The sequence below is a fragment of the Trichechus manatus genome, unplaced genomic scaffold (assembly GCF_000243295.1).
Source record: "Trichechus manatus latirostris isolate Lorelei unplaced genomic scaffold, TriManLat1.0 scaffold00117, whole genome shotgun sequence".
Classification (NCBI taxonomy): domain Eukaryota; kingdom Metazoa; phylum Chordata; class Mammalia; order Sirenia; family Trichechidae; genus Trichechus; species Trichechus manatus.
In genome coordinates, this window is record NW_004444053.1 from 5,493,972 (window position 1) to 5,512,803 (window position 18,832).

Consider the following 18,832-nt stretch of genomic DNA (forward strand, 5'->3'; position numbering starts at 1 on the left):
CATAACTGAACCAATAAGCAACATCATGATAAATGGAGAAAAGATTGAAGTTGTCAGGGATTTCATTTTTCTTGGATCCACAATCAATGTCCATTGAAGCAGCAGTCAAGCAATCAAATGACACATTGCATTGGGCAAATCTGCTGCAAAAGACCTTTTCAAAGTATTAAAAAGCAAAGATGTCACTTTAAGGACAAAGGTGCACCTGACCCAAGCCATGGTGTTTTCAGTTGTCTCATATGCATGTGAAAGCTGGACAATGAATAAAGAAGATTAAAGAAGAATTAATGCCATTGAATTATGGTGTTGGCAAAGAATATTGAATATACCATGGACAGCCAGGAGAATGAACAAATCCGTCTTGGAAGAAGTACAGCCAGAATGCTCATATGAGGCAAGGTTGGCAAGACTTCATCTCACATACTTTGGACCTGTTATCTGGAGGGACCAGTCCCTGGAGAAAGACATCATGCTTGGTAAAGTAGAGGGTCAGTGAAAAAGAGGAAGATCCTCAGTGAGATGGATTGACGCAGTGGCTGTAACAATAGGCTCAAGCATAACAATGATTGTGATGACGGCGCAGGACCAAGAAGTGTTTTGTTCTGTTGTACAGAAGATTGCTATAAATCAGAACCTACTCAACGGTCCCTAACAACAACAACCCAACCTTTTGGTGGGAGTTACAAGACCATGGCAAGAAAGTCCATATAGAAGCAGTCTGTCTCACTGAAACAGCCTTAGAAGTTATGATATTGGGGCATTGTTACTGTAAATAATAATAATGCTTTACATTTTTTGGAACCCTTATCCTCAGTGTATTACTGTTAAATGCAGAACACATATGCATAGTGAAAAAAACAAACAGCAAAATTATAATTGGGAATATATCTGCATAATTTCTTTACCTGGAATAGTTCCAAAAATACAGTTGAAATAAAAATTTCCAGTTGTCATTATTGCCTCAATTTATGGTAGTAATATCAACCAATGTTAATGAAGTTCTACTGTGTGCTAAGTATTGTGCTATGTGCTATATATCAAAAAAGAAGTCAGCCCTCAGGAAGTTTATAATCTAATTGGAGATCAAAATAAATCTATTAAGTGTGAGTAACAATATAAAATTTTAGAAGTTTATATCAAAAGAAAAGAAAATGTTAAAAAGTAGTCTAGTTTGTAGATAAAATAATACTATGGAAATCATCATGATGCAGCAGTCAACAGTTTTGGGAAGGTAGTTTTCTAGAGGAAGTAAGATTTGAGTTGTACTTGGTGTGAGTGAATGGCACGAGTAAACTTGTTGCTATACACCGTCAAGTCGATTCCAACTCACAATAACACTACAGGACAGGTAGAACAGTCCCATAGGGTCTCCTAGGCTGTAATCTTTATGGGAGCAGATCATTAGGGTTTTCTTCCCACAGAGTGACTGTTGGGTTCCAACGGCCAACCTTCAGTTAGCAGCCAAGCGTTTAACCATCGGGCTACAAGGGCTCCTTTTGCAAGTAAAGGTAGAGAGGTGGATAATGCCCTGAAAGTTTGGGGAACAGTGAGCAAACCAAGTTTGTTAGAATGGAAGTGGCTCAGATTAGATTTAGCTATACACCCTCTCCTCACTTACCCACATGATTAGGTTCCAAAGACCAGGTCCTTATGTGAAAATCGGCATTATGCAAAAATGGAGGATGACCACATCAGATCACAAAATGAAGGATGATTACATTGTTACATAACTGCCAAATTAAACATGATTACATAACTGCCAGGTTATATCATTATATAACTGCCAAACCACTGAAAATCATGGCCCAGCCAAGTTGACACATAACCTGAACCATCACAGCTAGTATTACTCTTGTCTTTCACTTCATTGTTCATTATTGCCAGACATACATCGTTAATGCTCAAAATAGCAGGATGGTAGATTTTTTACTGTTGTCATAAATGAGAAATGTTGGATAACGAGATAGTCAATAAGTGAGGAGAAGGTGTATATATATCAGGAAACCAGTATTTGTGGCTTTAAAAAGATAGAAGGTTATTTTACAATCATGCAAAAGAAGACCAAGGTGAGGTCATTCAGAAATGGTATCCACAGTCCTCAGGGGCTCAGTTTCACAATTCTTAGCACAAGGCTTGTATCATCAATGTTGCCTCATACTCCAAGACAGTCACTGGAGCTTCAGCCTTCACAATCGCTTCCTAGGCAAGAAAAAAAAGAAGAATGAATGGCAAAAGGAAGTACTCTCAGATGAATCAGTTCTCATTCTCAATTCCTCTGAAAAACCTACCCAACAACCTTGCTTGTATCTCATAGGCCGCTCTAGTTGCACAGGAGCCTGGGAAATACATCCCTTTGCTGGGCACATTGCCACTCCAAACAAAATCAAGTTTCTGTTAGTAAGGAAAAAGGGGAGAATGGATATTAGAAATCTCTATCCCAGAAGAGCTTGTGGAAATACCAGAAAATAAGACCAGAAGAGTAGACGGGGATAAAACTGTGTGGGCTTTGAATTATGGCATTAGAAGTGTGGAATAAATCCTATAAGCTGTGAGGTAATAGAAATAACTTTGAGCAGAACATAGAATCAACATGGTATTTTAGAAATGCATGACAAGCAGCATTAAGGATGGGTTTAGGAAATCAGAGACTGGAGACAGGCAGCAGTCCATGTGATGGAGTGATAAAGACTTGAACCAAGGCACTGTTAGCAGTCATAGAAAGGAAGAGAGAGTAAGATCCTGAGAGAAATGATTGTTTAGGCATAAATCAAGAATGGAGAAATATCACTCGAAACAAATGATGGGTCTGAAGCAGGTGATTGGGAGGTTCATGTTATCAATAAGAGAAATATGAAAGTCAGCAGCAAGTTTTAGGGAAAATAGAAGCAGTTGTATCATAAATATACTACATTTGAGGAAGCATTATTCCCTATAAACAGAAAGGTCAAGCTGGACTGGATACCAGAAGGAAGACCAAGGCTATATATGCATGTTCATGCTAGGGAAGTGGCTAATATTTCCAATGGCTAGTATATACATACAGCAAAAGAAAGACCAAGGAGTGAACCTTGAGACATTTCCCTATTTATTGAGTAGGCGGAATGTGAGTTCAGAAAAGAAAGAATCCATGGATGTCAATAGAGAATAGCAGTAAGAAAACAAAACATGAATTTGTTACATGGTACGTTTCACAAGAACACTGTTATTTACCCAAAATCTATTAACTCTATGTTAAAAGGTAAATATAACCCAGTGAGTAATTTTTCTTATGAGATTTGAAGATTCACTGTGATTCCTATTTTAACGTCTTTGCATACATTTCTCAATGACCAAGATAGCGCAAAACAATTATTTCCTCCAAAGAAATACTGCAAGAAAAAATAAATAATATAGTATTATCAATAGAAAGAATTTGTCTGTTTTTTTTTTCATTGTGGTTGTTTGTCTGTCTGTTTGTTTTTAAGACCGTGGTTTCCAGTATAAAGAAATGTCCCAGTTTCTTAGTCACTGGTCAATGAGATATTGTTACTGAAAAGGATGGGAATCAGGAATCTACTATTTTTGATGCTGTAATGATTTGTTCAGGACATCATGTATACCCCAATCTGCCAATTAATTCCTTTCCTGGTAAGGTTGGAAATTATATATTAATTTGGGGGACTTATATGCAAACATCAAGGGTTTAAATAGATTTTTACAGAGATTGTACATAGTGATTATTCTTAAGGCTCTAAAGATTTAAACAAAAAAGTGTTTAAGTCTGATAAGATGTGAAATATAGTAATAAATCGCCTTCTAAACCATATCTTAAAAGAATAAAAAAACCTGTGAGTCACAGATCAGACTATGACAAAGGTTCTGAGTTTAGGGAAAATAACTCAAGTGTAAGTCTTGACTGCTCATGGAGTCTCTGAGTGGAGTTACATCCAAAGTAGTAGAGTCCAGCCACCACAAAGTCTCATTTTCTTATGTTACTTATAGAGGAAATCTAGGTTTCCTAATTTCTTCTATACCCACAATTTGCAAATTAACTTTAGAAATCTCAGTGATTGTGTATGAGTGTGCGGAGGGCACTCCATTACTACCCTAAAGTGGCAAAATCTAATAAATACAATACACAGCAACCTATCTTCCTTCCTTCATCCCTTTATTCCTTCCCTCCTTTCACTTTTCTTCCTTCCCTCCCTTCTTTCTTTTCTTCCTTCCTTGCTTGTAACAGGTGCACATCTCCATTCAAAGATATTAGAGTTCCCATCTCAAGGCATGATGTTCACAGGCCAAAGTGAATATCAGAAAGAGTAGAGAACAAGGAGGACAGAAGATTACAACCACTAATGTTAAGAAGCAGTATATTTAGTGGTTCTGAGTGTGGACTCAGAATACCTTGGCTCAACTCCTTATTCCACTAATTCCTTACCACATGACCTTAGGCAAGTCACTTGACTTCTTTGTCTCAATTTCCTCATCTTTTAAAATAGGGATAATACTAGCACCTACCATTCAGGGATGTTATCAAGATTAAATGAGTTAAAATATGTAACCCATTTAGCAGAGGGCCTAACCCACAGTAAGTACTCAATAAATATTGGCTATTATTATTATCAAGCTGTAAGTTCCCATGCATTAACTTTGGGTTGTTTTTTGTTTTTGTTTTCAAGGTACTAACAATAATTATTTGGGGATGTAGTATCAAAAACCACTGAAAGGGTAAATGCATTTTAGCTAAGAAATTTTTTTTTTTAGTTAAGACTGACAATAGAAGGCCAAAAAAAAAAAAAAATGAAAAAGTGAGTCTTCATGATTTTGTAAAGAATCAGCTCAAACCACCCCACACGTTCCACTTAGGCCTAGAAAAGTTTCAAGGCAACTACCTCCACAGCCGTGACTATAAGGACCCAGGAGCCTTCAAGGGGAAAAGGGTCCTAGTGATTGGCCTGGGGAACTCTGGATCCGACATTGCTGTTGAGCTCAGCCGTCTGGCTGCACAGGTACGTGATTGAAAATGTTTCGGGAAACAAATCTAAGTTAGGCCTGTGCTACTAAATCAACAGCCTAGGCACTGTGGATGGTGCGTGTCACATCATTCCACAAGAGATCCACCTTTTGTATTATTGTTGTTGTTAGGTGCCATCAAGTCGATTCTGACTCATACCAAACCTATGTACAGCAGAATGAAACACTGCTCGGTCCTACACCATCCTCGCATTTGTTATTATGCTTGAGCCCATTGTCGCAGCCGCTGTGTCAATCCATCTCTTTGAGGGTCTTCCTCTTTTTCACTGACCCTCTACTTTACCAAGCATGATGTCCTTCTCCAGGGACTAGTCACTTCCTGATAACATGTCCAAAGTATGTGAGATGAAGTCTCGCCGTCTTTGCTTCTATTGAGTATTCTGGCTGTACTTCTTCCAAGACAGGTTTGTTCATTCTTCTGGCAGTTCTTTTGTATATGTCCTTTAAATCAAGGAGAATGTGAGCCATTCTTCACTTGAAGCAAGGTAATATGACCCATGCTGGTAAGGAAGTACATTCTGCTGGAACTATAGGTACGTGTATGAGTCTGTGTGTGCGTATGAGTGTTTATGTGTGTTGTTTTAATTTTATGTTCTGATCACCTCCAAGTAGACCAATTGCTAGTGAGCTTCTACTTTTATTTAACAGTATTTCTTATGTTGGAATCTACTCTATGGCAATGGGTTTCTTTTTTTTTTTTTCGTTTTTGGACCATGCAAAAAGGACTGTGTTTACCACCCTGAAGATCTGGAAGATACACAAGATTTGTTTCTTGCTATCATTTATTCATCCAATAGCAGGTGCTCAAAAAATATTGGGCACCTATTATGTGTCAGAACTATGCTGGGCTTTGGGGAACCAGAAATAAACTAGACTACATAGTTCCTGACTTTAAGAAGCAGTCAACAGGCGGAGGTGGGAGTAACAGGTACACAGACCATCACAAAAAGAGGTATTGAGTCTTCCAGTGGAGTTAGGTGTGATGTTGGTGGCATCTCGAAAAGGAAACCTAACAGCCTAGACGAAGTCAAGGAAAGCTTCCCAGAGGACTCCAGGCTGAGTTACACATGACCAGTAGACCCGTAAGAATCTTTATTTTTTTTTTTTTTTTAAGAAAAAGGTACTCAATAAATATATCCTTAAACAGGATATAAAGAAAACCTAAGAAATTTTTTAAAAGTAAAACTCCTATGAAATATTACAAAGATGATAAGGTGTCTGTATCTTTTTGCCATCAACTCTTAAAAGTCTTCTTTTGACACCACCTACAAATGCAGTTCTTCTTCTAACCCTAAACACCCAGAGTTAGGTCAGATCTCAAACATTCAGGTGCACAGTCCTCCAGAATGCCAAGTCAGCCCAAGAATTTAAACACCAACCATAAGTTTGGGGGTCCCCAGGACACCCTCACTTCTGACCTGCTGGCTACAAATTCGGTAGTTCCCTGCCCCCTTGGGTTTGATAATTGGCTAGAGTGACTCACTGAACTTGGGAAAGTGCTATACTTACAATTACAGCTTTATTACAAAGGATGTAAATCAGGACTAGCATAGAGATGTGATGCATAGGGCAAAGTTTAACAGGGTTTCAAACAGAGTTTCCATGTCCCAAAGATTCCGTGCTACCCTACTGCACAGCAGTGTCTTTCACCAACCAAGAAGCTCTCTCAAGCTTCAATTCCAGAGTTTTTATTGGAGTTTCATTATGTAGGCATGATTGATTGAATCATCTGTCACATAACTAAACTCAATTTCCATCCTGTTTCCCAGAGGTTGGGCTGATGTCACTATCACTGGATCTTTCTGGCATTGCCAGCCCCAAACCTGAGTCATTTCATTGGCCTAACCTGTCAGGTGTGGTTCTGTTGCTCTCCATAGATAACAAAGACATTTCAATCACTAGAGACATTCCAAAGGTTTAAAGGTAACCTCCCAGGAACCAAAAACCTCACAGGTGGAGTACCTACTTTTTAAAACTTGACAAGCACCCAGGCTCTCAGGACTACAGCAACTTCCTTGTTTTGGGATGCCCAGTAGAGAGTGGGTATGCAGGAGGACTGGAAGAAGAGACTAGGGAATAGAAAGAGAAAGCAGAGAACAGAATTAATTCCTTGGCATCTCCTCAGACCAACTTCAGCAAGTGATTTAGCTACATTCTCCCCATCCAAACCCACCTACTACCACCACTGCATTGGCTGGTCTTTTCCAGACCTGCCATCTTAGTCTCTGAGTCTATGAAGATTAAACCTGTCACAGTTGAATACAAAGCCCTCTTGTTCCAAGATGGCTCTAACTCTTTCAACAGCTAGGCATTAGCCCTCTGGAAAGGTGAGAAGGAGTAGTCCTACCTCTACCTAGTTTTAATTATGGACGATTCATCTTAATCCACCTCTTTAAAAGTATTCCTGCCTGGATATTGAGGGAATGTATAGGAAAAGTATACATCAGAATTGTGTTGGGTTGCTTATTTCTTACAGAGTGATACTAAAATCTCTGTTGCCTTTCTCCCATCAGGTCATGATCAGCACCAGAAGTGGTTCCTGGGTCATGAGTCGGGTTTGGGATGATGGCTACCCTTGGGACATGGTGTACATTACCCGCTTTGCATCTTTTCTCCGGAATGCCCTGCCTTCATTTGTGTCTGACTGGTTATATGTCAAGAAGATGAACACATGGTTTAAGCATGAGAACTATGGCCTGATGCCTTTAAATGGGTACTACAAATAATACGTATTTTATCATTCAGAAAAGAGAAGCACTAGTTTAAATTTAATTCTTTCTGTCTAGGTCTTTAGTTGCCTCAGTGAGGCTGGTAGGGTTGAATTAAGGACTGTACAGGTGACAAAGTATGCCCAGAGACCTACATATGGGGTGAAAGTCTCATTAAACTTAGTCTAGTGGGGAAAGGGCAGTCAAAAGAACTCAAATATCTATGGCCACATAACAAACATGGAGCTGGCAGCTAGATCACCTAACATGCAAGATTCATTTATGGCAGCTACAAGCTATAGTATAGAACTTTGAGGTTTGTATCACCCATTCATCCGTGGGCTGAGCCAACTCATAAATTGCTTAAGAAATATCTTGTCCATGCTTATGGGTGAATGGAAGATAGCAATAATAACATCTACTCCTCAGGACTGTTGCAATGGTAAGATGAAACATAGAAAAATCACCTTGTGAACTGTAAAGCTTTACAAATATTGGTTCTTATTAGTCTCAAATTTTCTAATTTACTTCTAAGGGGCAATTCACAAAGTACTATTAATCAGCATGTCTCAACACATAGGAAGTCACAAAACAAAAGTGCACGTCCCCTCCATCCCTGAAGGGTTGACAGTTTTGCAGAATAGTCAGGAGGCATGGAACATGTAAGGCAGTAGAGATTCAGAGAACTGCTGTTGCCTGTAAAATTAATAACACTTATATGTTTTACTTCTCTATAGAGAAATCTCAGTACCTACTCATTAGGAAGCCATTCTAGGTAGAAGATTGTGCATAGCAGTAGAAAAACAATAGTTAAGTAGGTATGAAAAAAATTCACTAAGAAATGTCATTTTTTGATCCATACTAGCAAAAAAAAGTTTCATTGTATTTACAGAAACAATTAAAGGAAAAGTAAGTGAGGTCTGTGAATCTGATTAACAAATGCCAGGTTAGGAGACAAATCCTCTTTCCAGAGCACTTATTCTACCAAGTCTTTCAGATTGCTATATCCCTGTCTTAGTTTCCTAGTGCTGCTGTAACAGAAATACCACAGGTGGGCGGTTTTAAAGAACAGGAATTTATTTTCTCACAGTTTAGTAGGCTAGAAGTCAGAATTTAGGGCATCAGCTCTAGGGGAAGGCTCTCTCTCTTTGGACCCTTTCAGCTTCTATTCCTGGGTTCCTTGGAGATCTCCATGTGGCATCTATCTTTCCCCCATTTGAGCTTCCTTTTATATGTAAAAAGTGATTGTCTTAAGATACACCATACACTGATATGATCTCATTAATATAGCAAAGAAAATCCTATTCCCAAATGGGATTACATCCACAGGTATAGGGGTTAGCATTTACAACACATATTTTTGGAGGACAGAATTAAATCCACAACAATCCCTAAAGGGAAAAATGTTGATGTTATGCATTTAAAATTATGTTTATTATCATAGAAATTTTGAAGTCTGAGATGGGTCAGAGTGTTTTGTCTTGTAAGAGTATAACTGCAAATTATATTTTGACTTTGCCTTCTAGGCAATTAAAATGTAGTTTTGGAAATCCATTCTTTCCAAGAACCAAACTCCCCCTCTGAAAGGGTTCATAATTTGCCTAAATTATTTGTCAATGATGTCTTCTCTCTCGTCTCTCTGGTGTGTGAAGAGGGGGCAAGGGGAGTGAAGAGGACAGGTTTAGTTGACCTAGATTTTTGCCACCTTCTAAGGTAAAAGGAGAGGTTGCAGAGATATAGAGCTGGAAAAAATTGTGGAAGTATAGAGACAAATTCCAAGATTTACAAAGCTTCTTCGTGTCTGAGATACTTGGAGAAAATTCCAAAGTTCCTAAAGGAAACTTAAGTCAAAATGAAGTATGTCACCAAGAAAAATATATTCCTAGAATTTTGGCAAGTACAGTATTAAGGTCTTTATACTTTCTTTTGTGACCACAGCTAATGAAACAAAACCAAACGTGGCAATAAAACATCCCAACAATGCAAATCTGATTTCTCCATGTAAGGTCATGCCTTAAAATTATAATAATAGTTCACTTGAAATATAGTGCTTTATGTGCCGGTCACTATTTTTGTCCTTTATAGATAATTGTTAATTTATCCTTAACCCTGTGAGGTAGATTCTGTCATTATCCCCATTTTACAGATAAGGAAACAGAGAAGGAACAGCTAATAAAAGATGGAGCTGGGTTATAAACTTGGGCCATCTGGCTCCAGAGTCTGCACTCTTAACCACTTTATTATATCTAGGAATTTATTTTATTTTCATCTATTTGGTGAATATCCTACATTAATGGTATAAGTACCCATGAAAGAATCTTCATGTTTCAATGGGGCAAAAGAGGCAGCTCAGACAGAAAATCTTAAGGCAACAGGAAAGAAACCACCACAGGAGGAGATAGTTCAGTGGCCCTCATGCTGACTTTTAACTGCTCTAATTTGGTTTCAATGCAGGAAGCTGTTGCAAGCATTTCTTGTAAACGAGATACTTTATAGCATGGGCCCTTGTCTCTTGTTTCTGCAGTCCTCTGAGGAAAGAGCCTGTGTTCAATGACGAGCTTCCATCTCGTATACTGTGTGGCGCTGTGTCCATTAAGCCCAATGTGAAGGAGTTCACGGACACCTCAGCTGTATTTGAGGATGGGACAGTGTTTGAGGCCATTGACTCTGTCATCTTTGCAACAGGCTATGATTATGCTTACCCCTTCCTTGATGACTCCATCATCAAAAGCAGAAACAATGAGGTCACCTTGTTTAAAGGAGTCTTCCCCCCACAAATGGAGAAGCCAACCTTGGCTGTGATTGGCTTTGTCCAGTCCCTTGGGGCTGCTATCCCCACAGCTGATCTGCAGGCCCGCTGGGCTGCTAAAGTGTTTGCAGGTAGGTGGGCCATTCTCTCGTTCATTTAGTCAACAAACATTTATTGAACACCAACTATATGCCAAGCATTGTTCTAGGGACTCAGGATACAACTGGAACAAGACAGACATACTCCTTGACCCTACAGAGCTTAAAATGGGAGGTGGGGGAGAAATACCACTATAGGGGAAATTTTAGGGTGTTCTGATAAGGGGAGTTAGGCAGTGAATTATTCCATGCTAAGAAACAGCATGTGGAAAGGCATAAAGGCGAGGAATAGCATGGAGTGTGTGAGTAACCAGAAACTTGCTGGTGGACAGGAATACAAAGCAGAGAGGGAGTGGCAAGAAATGGAGGAAGAGATCAGAACATGGACTGCCTTATAAGCTGTGTAAAAGAGTCTAGACTTCTCCTAGGGGAATTTGGAGGATTTTGCAAGGTTTTCAACAAGAGAGGGATACCAGTAGGATAACTGCAGTATCAAGGACCCACTGCTGGATTTGCATAGGTTGGAAGGGCCCTGGTGGGCATTGGCAGCATGCTGAAGGGGACCTCACTGGTATCAATTTGGATCAGAATAACAATGTCAGTCCACTACTACTCTATTGACAATCTTAATCCCCCTCCTTCCACCCTAGATCCCATGGTCTCCGAGGACTAAAGTATCCTTATATGAGGAAATTATGAGGATTACATGGGAAAGGCAATGTCCCAAATACATTGATTTAACTTACTCGAATCACGTTGATCACTATTATTATTGAAAATATCCTTTTATTCAAATGCTTGAGAATCTTAATTGACAGGTACACCTTACCTAACATAGTGTCCATTAAAACTTAGACTATTATAGGTAATGAAGCAAATATTAAAATCAGACTGTGTATTTATGTTTTCTAAAAATTTTGTTATATAAATAAGCTTCTATTTCAAATGCGCCATGAGAATCATCATTTAAATGAACTCTGCCATGAAATCTTCTGTAAGGGAAAGCATCTTTGTGATACAGGCACTCCCCTGTAAAATACTTCTGTAGTCTTTTTCTCTTGAAAGGCACAGCAGTGCCAAGAACCTGAAGTTTTATGGGAAGATTGAATATAATTCATAAGTCAAGAAATTTACACGAAACATAGGATATCATTTATTCATTCAGCAAATATTTACTGAGCACCTATTATGTGCCAGGTTCTGTCTTGGCACTTAGGAAACAGCAGCAAACAAAACAGACCAAAATTCTGGCACTTATGGAGCTTACTTTCTAGTAGAGGGCAGAGCAAATATCTGACCGGGGATACCGCCAGGCTAGGGTGAGAGGCTAACAATGACTGGGAAGTGTTGATGCACTGCAAATGCCTTAATAGCTTTCTGCCATTGTAGAAGGCCGTCTTAGTCATCTAGTGTTGCTATAACAGAAATACCACAAGTGGATGGCTTTAACAAACAGCAGTTTATTCTCTCACAGTCTAGTAGGCTAGAAGTCCAAATTCAGGGCACCAGCTCCAGGGGAAGGCTTTGTCTCTGTGTTGGCTGTGGAGGAAGGTCCTTGCCATTAATCTTCCCCTGGTTTAGGAGCTTCTCTGCACAGGGACCCCAGGTCCAAAAGACGAGCTATGCTCCCGGTGCTTCTTTCTTGGTGGTATGAAGTCCTCCACTCTCTGCTCACTTCTCTTTCTTTTTATCTCTTGTAAAATAAAAGGTGATGCAGGCCACACCCAAGGAAAACTCCCTTTGCATTGGATCAGGGATGTGACCTGAGCAAGGGTATTACAATCCCACCCTAATCGTCTTTAACATAACCCAATCTTGCCTCACTAACCACAGGCAGAGATAAGGGTTTATAACACCTAAGAAAATTACATCTATCACAAAATGGAGGACAACCACACAATACTGGGAATCATGGCCTAACCAAGCTGACAAAATTCAATCCATAACAAAGGCCAATGAGCTCCAATCAGCAAGCAGAAGAGGCCTCCACTGATGTAGTGAGATTTTCAGAAAATTCAGAATGTTCTGCTGTTCCTCAAAACATTCTCCCTGGCTGCAGGCTGATGCTTGAAATTCCATGCTTCCTTCCATTACCTAATTTTAATTGCTTTAGAGTGAACTATTTACCTGATTATTTCCTGAGAGAAGTTTATAGTAAGAGAAATGCAGGCACGAGATATGAAGAAACTGTTACGCTATCGTGTATTTGAGGTATGTTGGAGATGAGACCCACCGATAATATTGCAGAAATATAAGACTGGGTGATTCAAAGCTGCAAACTTTGTGGTCACTAGCTTACTGCAGGCCAGCTTTGCCATTCCCAGAGAGGGTCCATTAACTTCTCGAGTCTTGATTTCTGTGAATTGTTCTGCTAAAGATGCCAAAGATAATCCTCTAGATACAAAAACTTTCAGGGATATTGTTCATAAATACTGAATGAGTTTCATCACGCTATTATATATTTCTGATTTCTTTGTCTTTTTCATTATTTCTCTCTTCACTAGACTCATGTATCCTACCAACCATGAAAGAAATGATGGATGACATTGATGAAAAAATGGGGAAAAAACTCAAGTGGTAAGAGATTGTACTTGCTAATGAAATGAGTCCTAAAAGTCTCTTTCATATATGTAAGAAGACAGTAATAGATACTATAATATTGTCACTAGTTAAAGTTTACATTTTTGGAACACTTGCTATAATCAAGTGATTTTAGTTGGGCAAATAACAATCAGTATACTTCTGTATAACTCTAGAGCACTGGTTCACAAACGGGGGTGATTCTTGCCTCCAAGGGGATATTTGACAATGTTTAGAGACATTTTGGTTGTCACAATAGGGGGTGCTACTAGCTTCTAGTGGGTAAAACCAAACCAAACCCATTGCTGTTGAGTCAATTCTAACTCATAGTATCCCTACAGGACAGAGTACAACTGCCCCATAGAGTTTCCAAGGAACACCTGGTAGATCCACACTGCTAACCTTTTGCTTAGCAGCCATAGCTCTTAAACACTACGCCACCAGGGAGGCCAGGAATGCTGTTAAACACCCTACAGTGCACAGGGTAGCCCCAACAAAACAAAAAATTATCCAGCCCAAAATGTCAATAGTGCTAGGGTTGAAAAACTGCTCTAGAGCTTTCTCCAAGACCTCCTTCCTGATCAACCACATGTTAGCAAGTTAGCTAGCTGGAAACTGAGCAGTGACATCAAGTTTGCTGTGGTAAGAAAACCAAAAGAAGAGTTAAATAGAGTTCACTTGCCCAATTTATTGCTCTTCTTACTTTTACTCAACCAATAAACTAATCACTAGAAATTCTTGTGCACTATAGCATCATTCTAGGTAATAGAGTCAGTGCTGAACACAGCTGATCTTCACTGAATTGCTTGGTCCTCAAACTTTCCTCCCCTCTGCCACCCTATTCCTGTCCATTAGATGCACCCAGAGGCTCAGGTGTCTCTACACTTTATTGTCCATCATAAACTTCTTTTAAGAAAATATATGTTAAATGCTTTCCCACTAAGGTATAAATGACATGAGTTTTGTTACTTCATCCAGACGGATTTAAAGTCTTTAAGGAGTGGGAGAGAAAGGATGGGTCTTTAATTGTGGAATTCAGGCATCAGCTAGTAACTTGGGAAGCACCTAAGAAGCAGGGACAGCTTCCTGGATCCCCTGAAATGACACTCCATACACAACAAATATGACTTTCAGTAGGAAAGAGGAGAGGCCACAGGGCCACTACAAATAGTTGTACTTGAGCAGTGGACAAAGGGACGAGGCCAAGATGAGATTAAAACTCCAGTCCACACTCCATTTGCCACAGGGCTGCATTAGTCTGGAAGAAGGTGCTCCTTTTCATAATTTACATAGGCTACTCTGTTGGCAGTGAACCTGGGAAGACACACAAGGAGAGGCTGACCTGGAATGGGACATTATCAGTTAGAATCCAAATCCAAGCTCTGCCATTCTGCTTGTGGTGTAACATTAAGCAAGTCACAAATTCATTTGCTTCATAGTAATACAGTGGAAACAATAGCTACTTCATGGACTTGGTGTGAGACCAACTACTGTTTGTAAAGCATTTTGTACAGTACTGCATAGGGAATAAATTCCAAGACGTAGTTGTGGTTATTAACGGGGTATTCTCCCAAAAGAAAGTCATATTTTTTGCCAGCAAGGAATTTAGAATCTTCTTGGGAACTAAAATTACTCTCCTCCTCATCCCCTCAAAATAAAATCAATCAATCAATAAACAAACAAGCATGTGTATTATATATACAGGTAGTCCTCGACTTACGACGGGGTTCCATTCCAATGACCGTGGTAAGTCAGTTCTGACGTAAACTGAATATCTCTCTCTCTTTTTTTTTTTTAATTTTCATTATTATTATCAGTATCTTTATAAATCACACCTTTATTTGTCTTTTGGGGTTGGCATGAGAATGATAACATCAGCAAGTTATGCACTGCAACATTGCATGTAGTACATATTACTAACCATAAGATGTACAAAAAAAAAAAAGGAAGGTCATAAGTGCAGTTCATCATAACTCAAATATGGCATAAGTCCAGGACTGCCTGTACATGATAATAGATGAGTATGTATTGAACCATTTGGGAGAAGTGTTCTAGGAAGAAGAGACAAATCTATAGGGAAAGAAAGAATCATTCATGAAGGTATGGCTCATGTCTCAAATAATGAACAGAAAAGGCATGCAGAGATATTTTAACCAGATATCTGGGAGTATTTTCTACTAAAAAAGTATCCACTTCTGACTCATCCAAATATGTATTTCAAATACAACATAAATGGGATTTGCAGAAAGTCATTTAAGTGGCTAGACATCAAATATTTAAATGTACTTTTTTCATGTTAATTACTTCTACAAAAGTAAATCCTTTTCAAATTATACATCAAAATCTATTTTGAAAGAATGATTAGATAATGAAGCACACTTGGATGAATAAATGACTATATACTGTTTGTAAAGTGTTTTGTACAGTTTCTTTCCTCCTCAAGCCTCTAACATGGCATTCCCTGAATGTCCCAAGGCAGTCATTGGCTAATGACCTAAAGAAGAACTGGAATCCACAGTCTCAACAAGTACCTCACCTGCACTACCTCATCCAATTCATAGGATGCTCTGTGAGGCAGACACATCCATGTGCTAACACTTTATGTGGTTCACTCTACTTACTACCCCTTGTATTAAAGACCAAAGAGTAAAAAGAAGAGGAAAAAGAGAGGCCTAAATGTTAATCTAATTACTTAAATGATAAGCTGTTCTCCAGGGTTGCTATAAACAAATAAGTCTATACTCTGACTAAAAGTATGAAACAATCTATATTCATAAACTGCAGCAATATTAAGATCATACATAAACCCAATTAAAAACACATCAGTATTAAAAAATGTAACATTGGGGAAGATCCTAAGCAATGTCTTATAAAGAATAATCATGTTAAGGAGTAAACTAGGTTAATCGCTCGCCTGAAACCCTAGGGTCAGTTCACTCCAGGCCACTTGGCTAGAGGCAAGAACCCAAAATGATATCAAACTTGGATGGAAACAGCTTGCTCACAGCTAAAGAACAAACGCCCAATTCAATGTTTAGAAAAAGAGAAGAGTGGGGGTATTACTGAAGGTGCTGATTAAAATGTTACTTTTCTGAGATAAAAGATAAGAAAACAGTGCTTCTGTTTGCATCTGTGACACTTATCTCAGCATGTTCTTTTCTTTCCTCAGGTTTGGCCAGAGCCAGACTTTGCAGACAGATTATATCACGTACATGGATGAGTTAGGTTCCTTCATAGGGGCCAAGCCAAACATCCCATGGCTCTTCCTTACTGATCCCCAGCTGGCCCTGGAGGCATACTTTGGCCCTTGCAGCCCATACCAGTTTCGACTAATGGGACCAGGGAAGTGGGATGGTGCCAGAAATGCTATCCTGACCCAATGGGACCGGACAGTGAAGCCAACCAGGACAAGAGCTGTCCGTGAAGCTCAAAGACCCCATCCCGTTTCCAATTTGCTTAAAATGCTTTCATTCCCAGTGTTCCTTCTGGCCATTTTGCTTATATTTTATTAATGAGAAAGTCCTTTCGGTCTCAGAGCTCAGTCTATAAGTTTAATTGCAGAGTTTATATATATCAGCCCATGATTTCTCTCTCCCTTCCTACAAATGTAAAAATGAGTCCCTGAACCACTTGACTCAAAGCCTAAATAAAATGAAAAATACTCAGCCTCTCTCTTTCTGATGAGAATCTGGACTCTGAAAGGTTTTCACCTGTTGAATTGGCAAGGTTTGGAATGCTCAAAATAAGGAAGGGAATAGGAGGTTGAATGCAAGTAAGAGCAGATTTGCTGGCAGAACAAATTTTAATAAACAGTTTAAAGGGTGTTTTATTATGCCAATTATAGTATTTCAACCAATGGGTCTTTCACAACATTAACTGAAGTTCTTGTCAGTAAATCCAATTTAGAGAGTTAAGTTAATTCATTTTGATTCTACTGTTACTTAAAAGCATTCATAAACAAGGGAGTAACCACTAAGAACATCAGCTGAATTCCATTTATCAGTGAAATAGTTAATATTTATAGTATTTCTCTTAGTTCTTGCAATTAATCTCATAAGAAATGCAAAGGGGACTTCTGCTTTTGGCTAAGATGGAGTAACAGGGACCAGATATACCTTCCCATTGAAAACAAGTAAAATTCAACAAAAAATATAAAATAACATCTTTAAGATACTGAACATCAGGCAACAAAGGATAGCAATCTCTAGAAAAATGGGGAAAAATTATGTGAACACTATGATGCCCATTTTACTGCCTTTAAAAAGTTTCCTGACCACAGCTCAGAGAGAAAAAACCCACATGGAGCCCAGTGATTCCTTGAGTTTAGGAGACAGAGATGGGACTCCAGAAAGACCATGGTGTCAAGAGCTCATAGGCAGAGCACCCAAAAGAGAGCACAGAGTGAACTTCAGAGATCTGCAGAGGGTATATACATGAAGCTTAATTTCAACTGTATCATCTATAAAGTAGAGTGACAGGTTCATGACCCCATTAAGCAGGGTCCTCACCTACCCACATCAGGGGCCTGAGGACTGGTGGCTCCATCCATGCACCTAATGACTTGTGACAGGGGTCCAAGAATAAATGATGCTTCCCAGTCCTTACAGCCAACAGCACCAGGTGTCCATACCATAGTCCACCTGCAAAATTCACCCATCTATGAGCACTAGGGAATAGGGACACACTTTCCTCCCAGATGCTCAGGAACAGCCATCAGTCCCCTGCCTTGCTCAGCACATGACCTCCTTCTGCAGTATACCTGTGCCTACTCCAACTACCCCTATCCACCTAGGACTATAGATGAGAGCCTGCACCACACACTTGGTGACCGACTACCTGAACACCTGAGCTGAATCCATACAAGAAAAGTAAACGAACTCCTGAGCTCACATACCTAGTAACAGCCCTAACCACCTGGTGACAGGACATGATAGCTTCAAAGGCACAAATAATCAAATTAGCTCACATGAGTAGCCCATTTCAGCATATCAAAATAAAACAAAAGAAGAAGCTAGGACACAGTAGGCAAACATAAAATAAAAAAATACAATAACTGATTGTTCAGAGACAACAGTCAATATCAAATCACATAAAGGGGCAGAGCATGATGGCTTCAGCAAGCTCCCAAAACAAAGAATCAAGTAATCTTCATGAGGAAGAGAACTTGAAATTATCAGAGGTAGAATTCAAAAGATTAATATACAGAGCTCTTCAAAATATCAGGAAGGAGATCATACGAAATGCAGAACAAGCCAAGGAACACACAGACAAAGCAATAGAGGAACTTAAGAGCATAATGACAAATTTAACAGTCTACAAGAATCCATAGAGAGAAAGCAAACAGAAATTCAAAAGATTAACAATAAAATTTCAGAATTAGACAACTCAATAGAAAGTCATAGGAGCCGAACTGAGGCAATGGAAGTCAGAATTAGGAGATAGACTACAAATCACTTGACAACAACTTATTTGAGGAAAAATCAGATGAAAGAATTTTTAAAAAATGAAGAAGCCCTAAGAATTATGTGGGACTATATCAAGAGGAATAACCTACGAGTGATTGGAGTACCAGAATAGGGGGGATACAGAAAATACAGAGAGAATTGTTGAAGATTTTTTGGCAGAAAACTTCCCTGATAGCGTGAAAGATGAGAAGATAGCCATCCAAGAAGCTCATCAAACCC

At 39.1% G+C, this 18,832-nt stretch overlaps 1 protein-coding gene across 1 annotated transcript in view; it reads left to right on the plus strand.

Annotated features, from left to right (window-relative positions):
* The window catches only part of LOC101340324 (putative dimethylaniline monooxygenase [N-oxide-forming] 6), a 29,122-nt gene extending 12,462 nt beyond the window's left edge, over positions 1-16,660 (plus strand). Inside the window, 6 exon segments of the mRNA XM_004384103.1 lie at positions 3,465-3,627; positions 4,846-4,988; positions 7,527-7,726; positions 10,246-10,601; positions 13,073-13,145; positions 16,318-16,660. Coding sequence (XP_004384160.1) covers positions 3,465-3,627; positions 4,846-4,988; positions 7,527-7,726; positions 10,246-10,601; positions 13,073-13,145; positions 16,318-16,660 — 1,278 coding nt within the window.
* Positions 16,661-18,832: the final 2,172 nt, after the last annotated feature.